This window comes from Semicossyphus pulcher, unplaced genomic scaffold, assembly GCF_022749685.1.
Source record: "Semicossyphus pulcher isolate SPU_LCO1_2020_fin unplaced genomic scaffold, fSemPul1.0.p SCAF_3, whole genome shotgun sequence".
In the NCBI taxonomy this organism is placed as follows: domain Eukaryota; kingdom Metazoa; phylum Chordata; class Actinopteri; order Labriformes; family Labridae; genus Semicossyphus; species Semicossyphus pulcher.
Genome location: NW_027211704.1, coordinates 32,239,822 through 32,255,012, shown reverse-complemented (window position 1 = coordinate 32,255,012; position 15,191 = coordinate 32,239,822). Strand labels below are relative to the sequence as shown.

The 15,191-nt window shown below is 42.5% G+C and overlaps 1 protein-coding gene across 2 annotated transcripts; it reads right to left on the bottom strand.

Annotated features, from left to right (window-relative positions):
* Positions 1 to 84: 84 nt before the first annotated feature.
* lamb3 (laminin subunit beta 3) lies at positions 85 to 14,615 on the bottom strand. 2 transcript variants are annotated; one of them, XM_069679070.1, is made up of 23 exons: positions 14,541 to 14,615; positions 14,406 to 14,454; positions 12,412 to 12,566; positions 8,457 to 8,571; positions 7,777 to 7,850; positions 7,422 to 7,613; positions 7,181 to 7,244; positions 6,905 to 7,095; positions 6,578 to 6,698; positions 6,271 to 6,459; positions 6,007 to 6,162; positions 5,607 to 5,800; positions 5,280 to 5,376; positions 4,590 to 4,965; positions 4,296 to 4,456; positions 3,939 to 4,150; positions 3,123 to 3,329; positions 2,860 to 3,004; positions 2,525 to 2,732; positions 2,126 to 2,267; positions 1,840 to 2,016; positions 1,500 to 1,662; positions 85 to 1,041 (listed from the first exon to the last, which is right to left on the bottom strand). In XM_069679070.1, the coding sequence occupies exons 2-23, from the start codon at positions 14,428 to 14,430 to the stop codon at positions 902 to 904; spliced, it is 3,504 nt and encodes a 1,167-aa protein (XP_069535171.1). In that variant the 5' UTR covers positions 14,431 to 14,454; positions 14,541 to 14,615; the 3' UTR covers positions 85 to 901. The 2 variants fall into 2 exon arrangements, with proteins under 2 accessions (XP_069535171.1, XP_069535170.1); XM_069679069.1 differs by having other exon boundaries at positions 14,406 to 14,570.
* Between the last annotated feature and the right edge of the window lie 576 nt (positions 14,616 to 15,191).

Here is a 15,191-nt window from a genome sequence, read left to right as displayed (position 1 = left end):
AGCTTGTGCTGAGTTACCAGAAGCAGCACCATGCTGGCCCCTGACATGAACTAACGACAGAAATCAGTCAGAAAGTATTGACAAGGTTTTATTTAAATACTGTGGATACTGCACAAACAACAGACAAATAAATAATGTAACATTCACCCATTCTGACAAATAATAAAGATTCTGGTTCACAGTGGAGTGTGTATCTGCTGGCAGAAAAAGTGTGTAGAGTCTTTGCAGAGCTGCTAGAGTCAGACAGTTTTTGTACACATAATTAATGATGAGCAATAACATCACATCACATGTTTTCTGATTCTTATCCTCTGTACATAATCTGATAATAATGGTGCATTTCAAAAGACTGCTTACTGGATGATTTTAAGGTGCTTAAATGCAGAATACAGGGTTCCTACGAAGTATGAAAAAATAATTACATTTGATTTTAGTAATTTCCAGGTCGGGATGGGAACGCTTAATAAAGAAAATTGGAAAATATTTGTGCTTCCAGACTATTGCTTCGATCTTGGTTCCTTGCCATTGAGTACAAAGCTTGTCAGGACACGAGTGCACATACAACATACATGTTAAGAAGACAGTTGGATTTTGATTCAGTTTATTTACATAAAAAAGGTACTATGACGTCAAATGTTGTCGGAAAAATCTACAGAGAAATCTGAAAATTTTAGCCTGTAAAGATACATCAGGAGCTGAACCTTCCTACTGTCTTATTCAATCCTAGATTTCATTATTAATTATTTTCTATGTTCTACATTCTGAAACAAATGCCAGAGAAGAGGTGCAATGCTACAGAGAAGGGTAATAGTTATAGCAGTACTTTTTCTAACACTGGATGTCGTGGATGGTTGGTATGATTGGATGATGGTGCTCTGAGGTCAGTCAGCAGGGGGGGCACTCAGGCCACGCAGGTGCTCAGATCGTAAGCTTTCTTTCGAAGTTTTGCCAACAGGTCTTGAAGCTTAGTATCAAGTCCATCAAGCTTTGCTGACTTCTGAAGGATTTCGTCCTGCAGTGCCCTCAGGGAATCTGCTTTACCTGGAAAGAGAGGAAGAGTTCAGTGACTGACCTGGGTTTAAATAAACACCTGGGTTTTATTGCCCTGTGCCAATTTAAGGACATTTGACGCCTGGCTGGTACTTATGGGACATATTGAGTTTTGCAACATGTTGTCTAAAGCATTGAGATTTAGCATCTGAATGCTTTTCTTAGTCATATAAGATCAAATGAAGTGTTACCCTACTAGGTGTTTGTTTCTGGCAGTGTGTTGAGGGAGAATAAAATCATTTAGACCATCATGTAGGAAAAAAAACAAACGCCCTTAAAAGAATATAACGTGTTACAGCCAATGTAATTGAAATAATACATTTAATTTGATGCTGTTAACAATATGACAGTGGGACCGCTACAACCATTCACAGATTTAGTGTAAATGCGACTTAAACTCAGTGAGTCCATCCAAGTGTGCACATCGGGCTGTGGTTTTGTTGATTTACCGTCCAGAGCCTTCAACATGTTGTCAGTAGTGTTGGCCAGAACTCCAGCATCCTCCTTCAGCTTTGCCAGTCGATCCCCCAGCGGCTCAGCATCTCCACGTGGTGGAAGGTCACCAACGTTGTCTTTAAGAAGAGCCAGCTGATCCTCCAAAGTCGACAGGTCCTAAAAACAAACACAAATCACTATTATAGTACATTTATTAAGACGCTCAGTTTAACACTGGGGGGTCCCTCCTTAACATTGCATTTTAAGACACTGAAGACGATGACCAGCTAAAATTTTAGCCCAAACCCAAGAACTTGTAAAAGTTAATGTTCATATTTTAAACAGGTGTCTCACCTGCTTCCCAGCATCTGCTTCATCCTGAGCTTCATCTGCCTTGTCCTCTGCATCCTTGGCCTTCTCGTTTACGTTCTTCAGCAGCTCTTTGAGCTCGTCCAGCTGAGGTTTCATCGGCTTTATCAGATCTGTTATATCATCCAGAGCCTTCTCTGCTGGGGTCAACTGGTCTTTGGCCTGCAGGAAGAGAACCACATTAAAGCTCAGTCAAACAAAAAGCAAGCAGCTTTTATTGGAATAAATTGGCCACCGTGGCATCTACCATTTGAATGTCCACGCTTCCTACCTTAGTCAGGTCGTCGTTCAGGTCGTCTATGAGGTCCATGCTGCTCTGCAGTTGGTCCTCCACTTCAGAGAGGGAGCCCCCCACCGAGTTCAAGCCAACCAGCAACTGGTTCACCTCGTCCTTCGTTCCCAGTGCCGTGTCCCTGTGAATGTGCAAACAGAGAAACAAACGTTCACATCACTATGACACTACAAAGAAATCACAGAGAACTCTGACTCCTCCTGTAATTTGGACTGGTCATAGTGATCCAATCCTTACAAAAAAAAAGGAATCTGGGTCCAATGAGCCAGTCGGTATCTGGTAAATGTATAGCCATGAAGAATACCTAGCTGTTGGACCCTAAACTGACATATTAGGAACGATTAAAGCAAGAGCTGATTATTTGGTCGGAAGGCCCACCTGGCATCTTCAGCATCCTCCAGGAGTTTCTTGGCCTTCTCCAGCTGAGGTGTGGCCTTGTCCAACACGGCACTGCTGTCCGGCTGATTGTCCGCCAGATCCTTCAGCTCATCCAGCTTCTTCTTCAGTTCATCCACGCTGAGAGGCAGTTTGGCCGCTAGGATCCAGTCGCTCACCTCCTTGATGTGTGTCAGGTTGGAGGTTGGGTCTGTGAAGATACACAGAAAAATAAGTGACTGACCTTGGCACCAGCTTCTCATTAATCTATTCAGAATTAGTGGCTATTTATCTTAATACATATATTCATTTAACCTCTGCAGTGAAACAGTCTTTACCTGACAGGAATTCTCTGAGCTCTTTCACAACATCACGCGTCTCCTGTAAGTCTCCTTCCAAATCGTCTCTGGCTTTCTTCATCTTATTGGACAGCTTCTCTGCAGCATCTCTCACCTGATTGGTTGCCTCCTGTGCGTCCTGAAGCTGTAAGGCAAAAAAAAAAAAATTAAATGAGGCCTTAGAGTCAGAAAACAGAGATCATAGTTACAGTGATGTGTCTCAGAAAGTAGGAGGTCGAATGGACATCAGAGCGTGTGCTCACCTTCTCTGCAGCGTCTGTGATCTTCCCAGTGAGACTGTTCACTTTGTCTTTCACATTGTCAGCATCAGCGTCGGCTTTCTTTCCCAGAGGCAGAGCGCCCACACACTTCTCTCCCTTTTTACAGGGTGGGGTTCCCTCAGGTGGACACAAGTCTCCACCGTCACACTTGAGAGGGGTGCAAGGCTCTGTGCGAGTACTGCCACACACCTGGTAAGTCACAGATAGAAACACAGAGGTTAAAGTCGAGTCAATTTATTTATAAAGCACATTTTTAAGAGATTTGAGATCTGACAGTTTGTTGGGTTTAATGAGAAGATAGAGCTGAGTGTCGTCAGTGTAACAGAGGTATGGCAGGTTGTGCTTCTGGATGATTTGACCCAAAGGGAGTATGTAGATAGTAAAAAGAATGGGGCCGAGGATGGAACCTTGTGGTACCCCACATGTCAGATTAGCTGGAGAGGAAGTGGAATTAAAGGCGATTAAAAAGATCAAAAGGGGAATTACTGGAAATAGAAGTTACGGCCTTCACATTGCATTATCTCCTATGAATATCCATGTTAACTGATATTACTGCTATATCCCAGAAGTAAATTAAAGATGGAGCAGATGCATACAAACACATAACAGACGGCCCTGTATGCCTCCAATTTTCAGTGTTTTTCCTTACAAATGACAGATGTGGGAGATTAACACTACTCCTACAAATTAGCAAATGATGCCAAGCACATCTCAAAGAAGTAGTTTTTATTATGCCACTATAATCTATCCCTGCTAAATTAAATACATCCTGTACATGAAATGAGGCCTAGTAGTTACCTCTTTAGCTACAGGAGTGAGGTCGGGTCTGGAGGCCAGGTTCTGGTTCAGTTTGTCCAGGTCTTTGGTGTTGCCAGGCTGCACTTTGTTATAAAGGTTCTCCGTCTCGTCTCTGGTATCAGCCGACTCCTTCACAGTGTTTTTGGTTTCATCCACTTTCTTAGCTGCATCTGTAGAATCGTCATAGGCTTTCTTGATGGCAGTAAAAGCTCCTGAGGAGGACAGAAAGACTCAACATGAGTATATTTTTATCATATTACAATGGCTGTTACATTAAGACCAGGTGGTTAAGTCAGACTTACTGCTCAAACTGATGAATGTTAGTGTAGCAGTGAGTGGTGTGTCTTCGGTGCTTACCTGAATTGTCGGGACTTATAGTGTTCTCTGTGGCAGCTTTCTTGTCTCTGTACTCCACGTTGAGGCGGTCCAACAGACCCTTCAGTTTGTCCAGCTCTGAATCCAGACCAGGAGTTCTGGTCAGGGGTGTGAGGTCATTGTCAACCTTGTCCAACTGGTTCCTGAGAGAAAACAATGAGAGGTTTGATTAAGCATCAGAGTTTACATCCAGAAGAAATTTCATAAGATAAAGCCAGAAAAAAAAAGAAACCATAATAGTGGGAAACTATTACGCTTCCTCTAAAAGTCTCTCACCTGAGCTTGTCCAGTTGGTCCAGAGCATCATCGATTTGTTTGGCACTAACAGGTGGAAGCCTCATGGACTCCCCGATCAGCTTCAAAGTGGCCTCCAGGTCGCGGATACGAGGCCCAAAGTCTGCGGGACCACCAGAACCTCCGGGAGGAAAAGGGAAGCCGGGGGAGAGCTTCTCCAGGGCACGGCTGAAGTTTTGTCTCTGAGCGTCCAGGGTGAAGAAGCAGGAGGGACAGGACTCACAGGCGGGGAATGAGTCACAGTGTCCTTTGCTGCAGGAGTCACAGCGAGTCCCGGTGACGCCGGGTCGACACAGACAGGCTCCTGTTTTCTTGTCGCACATTCCTGGAAGAGTTCCTTCAGCATCGCACTTGCAGACTGTGGATGGAGGAACAAAAAGTCAGTGACTATACTGTAGGATTGTTGTAGAAACTTTACACCAAGGCTTCACAGCATACCATGGGGTGCTTTTAAATTAGCACAGCCTGCATTATGGACTAAGACAAAAAGAAATGGTGCAATCATTACATGCAAAGAGCGAAAGGCACCCTAAACAACTGTGGTCCTGATTCTAATAATAATAATAATAATAATGGTCCTACTAAACAAACAGCTAATCAAACTTCCAATGAAGTTATACATTAATCCAACGAAAGATGTCTTCACACTTAACAGAGATATAAAAGACTCACGTTGGCAGCCAACCAAAGGGTCTCCGTATGAGTTGGCTGGGCACCCGCTACATGTTCGGCCTCCAAAGCGTGGTCTGCACTCACACTGACCTGTCACCTGGGGAGAGGAAACAGAACTTATGTTAGTGAAATTACCGTCGAGGTCAATGCATCTACTTATTCTCTGCAGGTGATCTAGCATGGCAAGATTTGAGTATTAACAAGCACTGTAATTGTATAGAGAATTTATTTGATGTTTTGTTGATGGAACACACAAAGGGAGGGAAACAATTGATCAACGCTCTAACTTATATTGTTTTATTGTTTGTATTTTGTTGATTAACGTACCTGGTCACAAGTATCACTGTATGACCTGGTGGAGTCACAGCCGCAGGGTTCACAGCGTCCTGACAGGGCTGGTTTCCAGTAGCCTTTGGAGCACACGTCGCAGGTTCGGCCGTGGAAATGGGGTCGGCAGAGACACTGTCCGGTCAGCGGGTCACAAACATCTGACAGCGAGCCGTCTGCAGAGCAGGAACACCCTGGAGAGCACAGGTAACAGTAGTTAGGAAGAAGCACTTACAACTTGCAACTACATTGGCAAGAAAGAAGGAGCTTATACTTTTTAGGTGTGCTTATGTATTTCAAATTAGGAGCATATAAGAAACACATTTTCCAAGCTTTATTAGTTAAACTCAGACAGACTGGTGTGTTGCAAAGAGTTATAAGAAGGAGTTTGGTGACTCACTTGAGCAGCCCAGCGGGTTGGAGGCGCTCAGGCCGTAGTAGCCTCTCTGACAGCGGTCACAGCGGGGACCTTCAACATTCGCTTTGCACTGACAGGAGCCTGTGCTGTCGTCACAGCGGCCTTCATTTATCGTCCCCTCGGCACTGCAGATACAACCTGGCAACAACACAAACATGTTCAACTTCTTAAAGATCAAGTCCATTAGAATATTTTGCACACTTCAGAAGTTCATGGAGATTTTTATTTAACTAATGAACTACTCACGAATGCAGGCATCAGGACGGTCCATTCTGCTGAGGGGGTTTGGCTGGTATCCTTCGGCACACTGGTCACAGTTTGGCCCTGTGGTGTGGTGCAGACAGCCCTCACACACACCTCCACTCCTCCGCCCACTGGCCTCGTACAATGCCTGGTCAAAACGACAGCGCTGGGCGTGGTTGTTACACTCACAGCCTGAGGAGAGGGCAGAAGAGGTTAGTACACAGTATGGGTTCATAATTTTGAAAAAAATGTTACCATGATGGTCCGTCTTGTTTAGAATGAATTGTAAAAGGTATGCAGGAAGTCTTACGTTGGCAGGCATGAGTGTTTCCCTCCTCCGCGTGTCTCCAGGGCCGATCATTGTACAGATCGGCACAACGCTCACAGTTCACACCGGCTGTGTTATGCTGGCACTCACACTGAGGATTCACCTGAGAAGAAGTCAAAATACTTAGCGATAAAGAAAGTCTAATGATTCGATCAATATCGGTCTCATATCTGAGCAGAGACACGACAGGTTCAGGATATTCAAAATACTTAAAGCACAAGGAAGTGACGAGCTGTAAAGAGAGAGAAAAAGCTTCGACTGACTCAGCTGTCTTTTCCTCTTAAAATCTCCAAACACCTGCAAACATACCTGTATGCTGTTGGAAATCGGGTAGTTGGAGGGTTCCGGAAAACATCTGTTGGCGTGTCCGTGGCACATACAGCTGCCAATCACCCTCATGTCCTTCAGGGCGTAAAACCTACTGAGAGCTCTGCCTGGTATATGAGGAACATCTCCGAGCTCCACCATCCTCACCCTCAGCCCGGTTATCCCTGACACGTCTGTGGGAGAGAGACAGCTGTCAATCACAGGCAGGGTATCATCAGTCATTACTCAGGAAGTATGTCATGGCAAAGGGAAACTTACCCTCAATCTTATGGCTGTCAGGAGCTGGCACATACGCATACTGACGCAGAGGACTGTACTGGACCTGGACAACAGACGTGCAAATAGATGAGACTTAGATTCACCTCTTTGTTTCCACTATACATTAAATCTTTGTTATAATTAAAGGAATCTGTTTAACAGCAAGCAGCATACTGCAAACACTACTTAATATTAACAAAACTTAAACTTGAGAATAATTGGTCTTGACTGAGGTCCTTACTGTGTGATCTTGGTACGGATTCGCTCCAGTAGGGGGCAGCGTGTAGCAGTATGTTTCATCCAGAGAGAGAGGAGTTGTTGTCGGGATGCCAGGAAAGGTTCTTTGACAGTCTGTGGCCAGGTGGAGCGTGGGCTGCCACGTCCTGCCGTTGTCCAGTGTCCTCTCTACGACAAAGGCACTGGGGCGAGGGCCCTGCAGCGGGAGAGGAGATGAATTAAGAAAAGACTACAGGTTGAATATTAATTAATTATGCATGTTTGAGTCATTTTTAAGTAATATTTGTCAAAAAAAAAAAGACACATCACAACATTCATCAAACCCTTAACAGAACAGATAGAAGTGAACAGTGTCTGACCTTGAAAGTGAGCACCAGGTTTTCGAGCTGGAACAGGTTGTCGAGGTCGAACTGAAGAGTGACCGGCTCCACCTCTACAGGACAAACAAGCACATTTACATCAGGAACAGCACATATGATCAAAAGACTTGTCTGCATCCTGCAGCCAGAGGGCGCTGTTCAGCTCAGTTTACAGCTGACAGGGTCCCTGATCTGGTGGAGAGGACCGCTCAGAGTATGCATCCATTGACGTGGAGGGACAAATGAAAAGAGCTTTGATAACTGAATAAATAGCTTTAGCAAAGAATACTTTTATTGCACTCCTTGTATTCCCCCCTCTAATATAAATAAATATAAAAAAAAAATTTCTTTCAAAGACTGTTCAGAAAGGTGATGAGATTTCTTTGCCTCTTACCCACCAAAGTTCAACTATTTTAAAAAACATGCTGACACTAAAATGGCTTTTTCAGAGAGAAAAGTCAAACTTTTTTTTCAGACATGTACAGGGCTCAGCAATGAGAGTTTATTTATTTATTTATTTTTTATCCCAACCACATAGACAAAAATTCAAAAAGATTTAAACTTATAAAAGTGAAGGAAAACTTTATTTTCTTGGCTTAAAATGTTATGGTGTAGCATTACAATGCCTCATATTGTTTCTTTCACTCTCTCTATCTACGCCTGTTTCTGTCTTTTCTCACCTTTCCTGGACTGCCACCATCTATCTGGTGCAGATGTGGACAGGGCATCCTGGACAGTGTGGGCCAGCTGACCGCTGGGGTCCCTGGAGTCACATGGACAACACTTCATCCTCCTCTGTAAAGAAACAAGCACAAACAAATCAGAAGCGATATACACTGTAATAATAAGTTAATGTATGTTTGGTCTGTTATGTAACTGTTAGTATCTGATCTTTGTCCTGAAACTGACCAATGGACCCGAGACTAACTTTCTAAATCTGTCTCTTTGCCTCGTCCCTGTGCCAGGTAGATAAGCTGTGTCACTGAGCAGGACACATGATGGCCTGACGGACAGGAAATCAATGAGCCTCAGATGGGAAGCCTGATGACTAACAGTCCTGCAGGGTTTTGTAACAAATGATGTTTGATCGAGCTGGTCAACAGCATGGGGGGAACTTTACCCCGGTGAAGACCAGAGTGCTGCCCTACTTTAGATTGCACCATGTTTTTCATACATTTGATTAAACATCAGTGAAGCCTCGTTCCATCCACAAAATATGTCTAATATGGTGTTTAAACAAAAATGTTATATGTGCACAAAGTGAGCAGATAATTCCTCATTTTTTGTTTTTCGGGGAAATTTTCCTTCAACATTTTCAGTAACTGAGCTGTTCCCCTTTTCTATTGAACTGTTTGCTGTTTATGAAGGCACAAAGTATGTTTGTGAATGCACAGCTGCGCCCCGGCTTACACCAGCCTCCCCTCCACGCTGGGCACTCTGGACATTGCTGCCACGCTGGCACACAGACTGTGGCTGCGTTCCCTGTAGGGGAAAGTTCCCTCTGACTTGCTTTCAACAATTTGGCCTCCATAAGGTTTTTCTTTCCAGCTACTTGTCACAGCCAAATCACAACCACCCCCGGCGGCACAGATGTGTGAAAAAGTGCAGTTCCTTGAACGGCCACTTGAGAACGGTTCTAAAGTGAGTCGATCCTCATAGAGCTCCATGTTAAAATTCCCTACTTCACTGCAGAATTAAAAGTGTTTAGAGCTAGGTTCCCTATCAGTACTTTGTATATGTTTTATATATTTCAACTGTTTAAATTGTATTACGGATAAATAAAGTTATAAATAAAAAGGGGTGAATACAAGACAGCCGTTCTTTTAGTCCCGACCCACTCATCCTCAAGTTTACAGTCTAAATTTCAGTTTCTGTAATCCAGTCCATCCTGTCTTCCATTCGCGGGCGGATCCAGACTTTTTTGACTTGGGTGGCCCATCTGGGGCACAGTTTAAAGTACTAAAGGAAATGTGCCACATTGAAATGGAGAGAAAGCTACTAGCAGCTTGATGCAACACAGCCGAAATAGTTGATTTTAAGTCCCGCCTCTGACCAGGCAAATAGCCAATCCTAGTTTAGGATTTTGGTGTGGCACTTGGGGTGGCCGATCAGATTTCAGGGGGGGCCCAGGACACCCCTGGCCCTCCCTCTGGATCCGCCCCTGCTTCCATTAGACAAACTGTCTAGTAAACGCACGTTATCAAACTCAGCACCTCCAACGGGCAAGATTAACACCCATCCCTTACCCAGCACATTCATGAAGAGCATGTTAATCATGATAAAAACACTTGGACTTGAGAAAGAAGACTTACTCAGGAAATATGCCAATTAAGAAGATTGTTGCAATTTATTGTTCTTGCATTAGACTATGTATAAGATGGTGTTAACTCGTAGGTAGTTGATGAAGTGCTACATCAATGAATTTATGCTTTTCATACATTCCTAGTACATACATAGTCCTGATTTATGATTTTTAATTTCACCTCCAAGAGCCACAGACACGTCAGTCATGTTAAGCCCAGCAGATAAACTGACATTCAGTTCACAGGCAGCTTTAATGAGCCCTGCATTGACTCCAGCTATGTAACATAATAAGGTAATAAATGTATGTATAATAATCATTAATCATTAATGACATCACCAGCTCATTACAATTTCAATGTATTAAATCAAAACTTTTCTTATTGCAAAACAGTGACTCTGATCTTATCTCTGGTGATAAAGAACTTGGGTGTGTCCGTGTAAGTTTAACCGCGACTTCACCTCAGTCACACCTGACAGAGACGCTTCTTAAAAATGTAGATTAAAAGGGATTCAACGTGGCTTTTTAAACACTTTCAGAATAGGACAACGTTATCCCAGTAGCTTGTCAGAGATGCAGCTAAAGCAGCATCTTACATCTACAAAAAGGCCCTTTTTTGAAAGTTATACTGTAATACTATTATAGCTGAATCAATCTACTCGAGCAATTCCAAAACATTTTAAACGCATTAGTCGTTTACACCCCAAAAAATGGGGGCATCAGCAACATTTTCAAAGGATATGTGGAAACACTTTTAGCTCTTTCATGCATTTATTGCCACATTACTTTAAAAACCTCCAAATCTACATCAAAACACTCAAGGACACGATAACTCCTGGACCAATCGACACTGAAGTATTTCTGCCAGTGAGGCTGACGTCTAAATGTTTCCATTTACTATCACACCTCAATATTTATTACAAAATCTGGTGCCACAGTGAAGCATACCAAACAAGATCTGACAGGCCTCTATGACGGATCTTTGCGGTCTTTCAACTTTGTGATTGTTGCTTTTTATCTCCAGTGATGCATGCGTGTGTGTGTTTGTTTCTGTGTGTCAGCTCTGAGATACAGCTGAGTGTTCCTGCCCCTCCCTGTCTGGACGAAGTGCAGCTCAGGTGAAATAAAAAAAGGGGGGGGAGGGTGGTTGATCAATCGGAGAGAGTTATCCGTTACCTGAGGCGTGATAAACACAACACACCCTGTCAGGAATGAAGATTATGTAACATCAACACAAATAATTTCCTGCCTGTGTTTCACTGCTGCTTTGTCCTTAGGTTGGATTCTGTGGTTTAGGCTGCCTCAGTGAAAATCTGCACGGAAAGCTACAATAGATGCTAACAGATTTTATTTCCAGCTTGGCAGATTTATTTCCCTACTTTGCATTTCCAGAGTAATACATTTTTTTTAATCCTCAATTTATCATATTTGTCTACTTTGCAGATTTAACATTCAAGGTTAAGGTCCACGAGCTGAATCTTTGGTAACTCCTGGGAAACCATCCAGCTCCTGACCTTTGCTGCCCTCTCGCTCTGTGTTGCACCATTTCTCTTATCATATTCGACTGCGACAAAGCTAATGCCCTGCACTTATCATACAGTATATCTTTTATAATATCTCTTTTAAAATCATTTGTCTGGGAAAATTCTGCAGCACAAACCAAATTCAACCTTGAACAAAAGCTTAGAAGAAGAAGTCCTAGTCGCCATAGTTCAGGTGATGTTTTGAGCTTCAGTGGGATAAAAAACAATGCAAAGAAAAAGTAAATCTGTATTGCTACAAAGAATTTAGTCGCATAATCAAGTGACTTTCCTCTGTTTTTCTTGCTTACTTCCTGCCCTCTGCTTTGGAAGTTAAAAGTCTTATTTCAAAATCAGCTTTAAAAGCAGTCATGGTCAGTTAGTGCTGAGCCAGCAGATTGGCAGCGGGCGTTTCAGAGGGTGGTCAAAGTGTACAGTTGCAACACGATGCTCTGGCACTGAAATCAGACTGTTTCATAAATTGATATTCAAGCCAAAATCACCACAGACACATGTACATCTGTCTGTTCGCCGTGACCTCTACGCCGCTCACCTCCTGATGGTGCAAACTGCACGTACAGACCCATGCGTGGCCCGGGTGACTGTGTGTGCTCTGCTCTGACTGATATGAGTTTTCATCAAGCCAATATCAATAACTTATCTTTTTGCTGCCCTAATGAACTGTACTTTAAATTCAGGTATTAACTGATCAACTCGTCCAGCATCCTGCAAACAAATCTCCTTTTACCAAGAAGACAAACTAAGATGTGATCGTGTTGGGGTTTTAGAGATTAATGATCATAATGCTCCTACCTGTTCGTATGGGGTGCAGTAGACCTCGGAGCCCGTGAGGCCACACGTGGAGGAGGCATGGAGCCGGTGACCCCTGCCCAGAAGCAGGTCATTGGTGGGTGGGTAACAAGCCCCCCGAGAGCAGTCCGTCTGGGCCTGTGATACTGCAGCTATGGCTGTGAGGAGAACAATAGGACAGTATGAATATATATATATGAGCAACAGCAATCTTCAAAGACATCAATGCTTACATTTAACATGACACACAGTAACAGTCCAAAACATGGAGAAATAAGGAGTCCTCGTCTAATAAGAGGAACTATATTATCTCAAGCTGAAGTGACATTAAAATTAAATTACTAATTAGAACAAAAACAAACTTTATCTTGCTTCTGCGAAGCTGTTTATTTGAACCTAAAACACAAAGCTGTAAATGTTTTTGAAATCTGGGTTAATCTGGATTTTAAAAAATATTTTCTTCACTTAAAATGAAGCTGACTAATTAAGCTCTTGGAACAGCGCTGACACCGAACCTCTCAGCACTGAAAGCAGCCTCTTTGCAGCAATAATCCCCCTGCTGCCCAAAAAGCCTTTTCCCCATAGAACGCTATGATAACAATTATGAATCTTTCTTTCATGAACCATTAAATCATGTCGGTTTTACATTGGAAAAACTTTCCTCAAGCTAAAATCTGTGACATCATCACAATGTAAGGTCTATGGGGCGGGTGTGGCTCATTGGTAGAGTCAGTCATCTTTCAATAAGAAGTTCGGAGGTTCGATCCCCAGCTCCCTCAGTCTACATGTCGACGCGTCCTTGGCCAAGACACTGAACCCCAAACTGCTCCTGGTTGTAATGTGATAACTGATTGAGCACTTTACGTAGCAGCCTCTGCCATCAGTGTGTGAAAATGTGAACGTGACATGTAGTGTAAAAGCAGCTTTGAGTGGTCGTGAAGACTAGAAAAGTGTTATATAAGTCAATTTATAATTTATGAGCAACGTTCAGAAGTTGGCTAGCTACTTCTTATTGAGACCGAATAGACGCCATCTTTATGTCTTGTATCCAGGTCTTAATACTTCTATGGATACCGAGTCCCAATATATTTAACTAAGAGTTAACATGAAATAACACATAAACCTTCAGAACATTTGAAATATAAGGGTGAGTTCATTTTCCCCTTCATCTCCATTCATTATTCACTCTGGCAGTTAATCTCTATACATTACAGTAATATGAAAACGGAATTTGATAAATATATAATGTACATTTCTCTTCATCAGTAGGAAGGAATCAACAAAAAGTGACGTATAAACAGTAAAGTATAAAGACACAGACAAACTGTACAATCAGGCTTCCCTCAAATATGACATGCTAATACTTTTTGGTTATTACAGAGGGGTTTGTGGAGATCTTTACATGTTTAAATATGCAGCAGACACTGTTAAACTTTAGCAAACATAACACATTATAATCTTTTGCTTAAACTTCTCCGACTTTTCGCCTAGAAAGTTCAGAATTTACTGAAGCTTTGTCTATCCAAACAGCAAAGCTGTGTTTATTATAGGCTTCGATGCAGCTGTTAAGCTCTTTAAAGACTCTCTGTGGTCTAAAAAGAAATCATATGATGCATCTACAGCACTCAACAACGATACTTCCTAGTGGTTTAGACAAAGTCCAAGTGTCCACATTATTGTGTTACTGTTCATCATGTCATTCTAACAAACTGTGAAAATAAGACCAAATCCAAGTAAAGTAAAGTCGTAGTCAGGGTGGAAGCGCCTGGAACGACCCCGACTGAAGAAATCCTTTCAGGTAAAACAAAACATGTACAATCACAACCAGAGAAACTGAAACTATGCATGTTTTCATTCCTAACAATCACTGCAAATGCTCTATTCATTCAATTCAAGCTTCTTCTCTCCGCTGAGAAATTAAATGATTGAGTGTCAATTCCAAATGATTTGTGAAGTTAAACACCTGGTGAAGAAAAAGAAAAAAGAGTAACTCTTACCAGCTAGAAGTAAAAATATTCTCATGTTGCGTTCCTCCTATGAAGAAGTCTGAAAAAGATCAGAGTAAATATCAGCAAGCAGGAAGCCTCAGGTACAATCCGAGCTGGTTCACTGTCTGTCGGTGTGAGACTCACCTGTAAGTGGGCGAGTTTATCACTGCTGTTATCTTCTTTATTAATGTGTGTGGCTTCCTGGCGGCTGCTTTATAAACACCGTCTCACCTGCACGCTATGATACAGTGTGTGTCAGAGTCACACCCTTTTCCTCCACTCCCTTCACTCCATGAATCAACACACCCTCACGCAGACACGCAGGCAGACACACACACACTAATGCCAAGGAAACAGACTAAACTAGGTGTAATAAAACATGATAAAAAACATGACACAGTCTAAATCACAGGTAATTTCCTGTTAATGAGCAGACTTAAAACAAACCTGTACACAGGACATTCAGGGTCACAGGGACACATCCTGATGATTATGAACACCCCGTCACTTTTCATCTCTTACATTAACATCTATAAATGTCCAATACTGAAGTTAATGACCAAATAAGGCCTTTACTGACCTGCCTGCAGAGCTGCAGATATCCCATCAGCCTTAAGAGAACTTGGTGTTTAGGACTGATTTTCAAGCAAACACGATAAACTATGATGGTTCATCCATAGATATAAAACAGTGCAGCACTATATACAGCTAACAATAAACCTGTAAAGAATCAGCATGCTAGCATAACCATTTTTTAGCATGCTAATCTTAGCATATGAAACACCATTGTGCCAA

Bases quoted from the DNA above. Each gene is read 5' to 3' on its own strand.
- lamb3 (XM_069679070.1), bottom strand. From the start codon at position 14,430: ATGAGAATATTTTTACTTCTAGCTG. The intron at 6,699-6,904 runs GTATGTTTGCAG...ACTTCTTCTCAG, and splicing joins CGATTTCCAACAGCATACAG to GTGAATCCTCAGTGTGAGTG. The intron at 1,042-1,499 runs GTAAATCAACAA...CTCTCTTTCCAG, and splicing joins CATGTTGAAGGCTCTGGACG to GTAAAGCAGATTCCCTGAGG.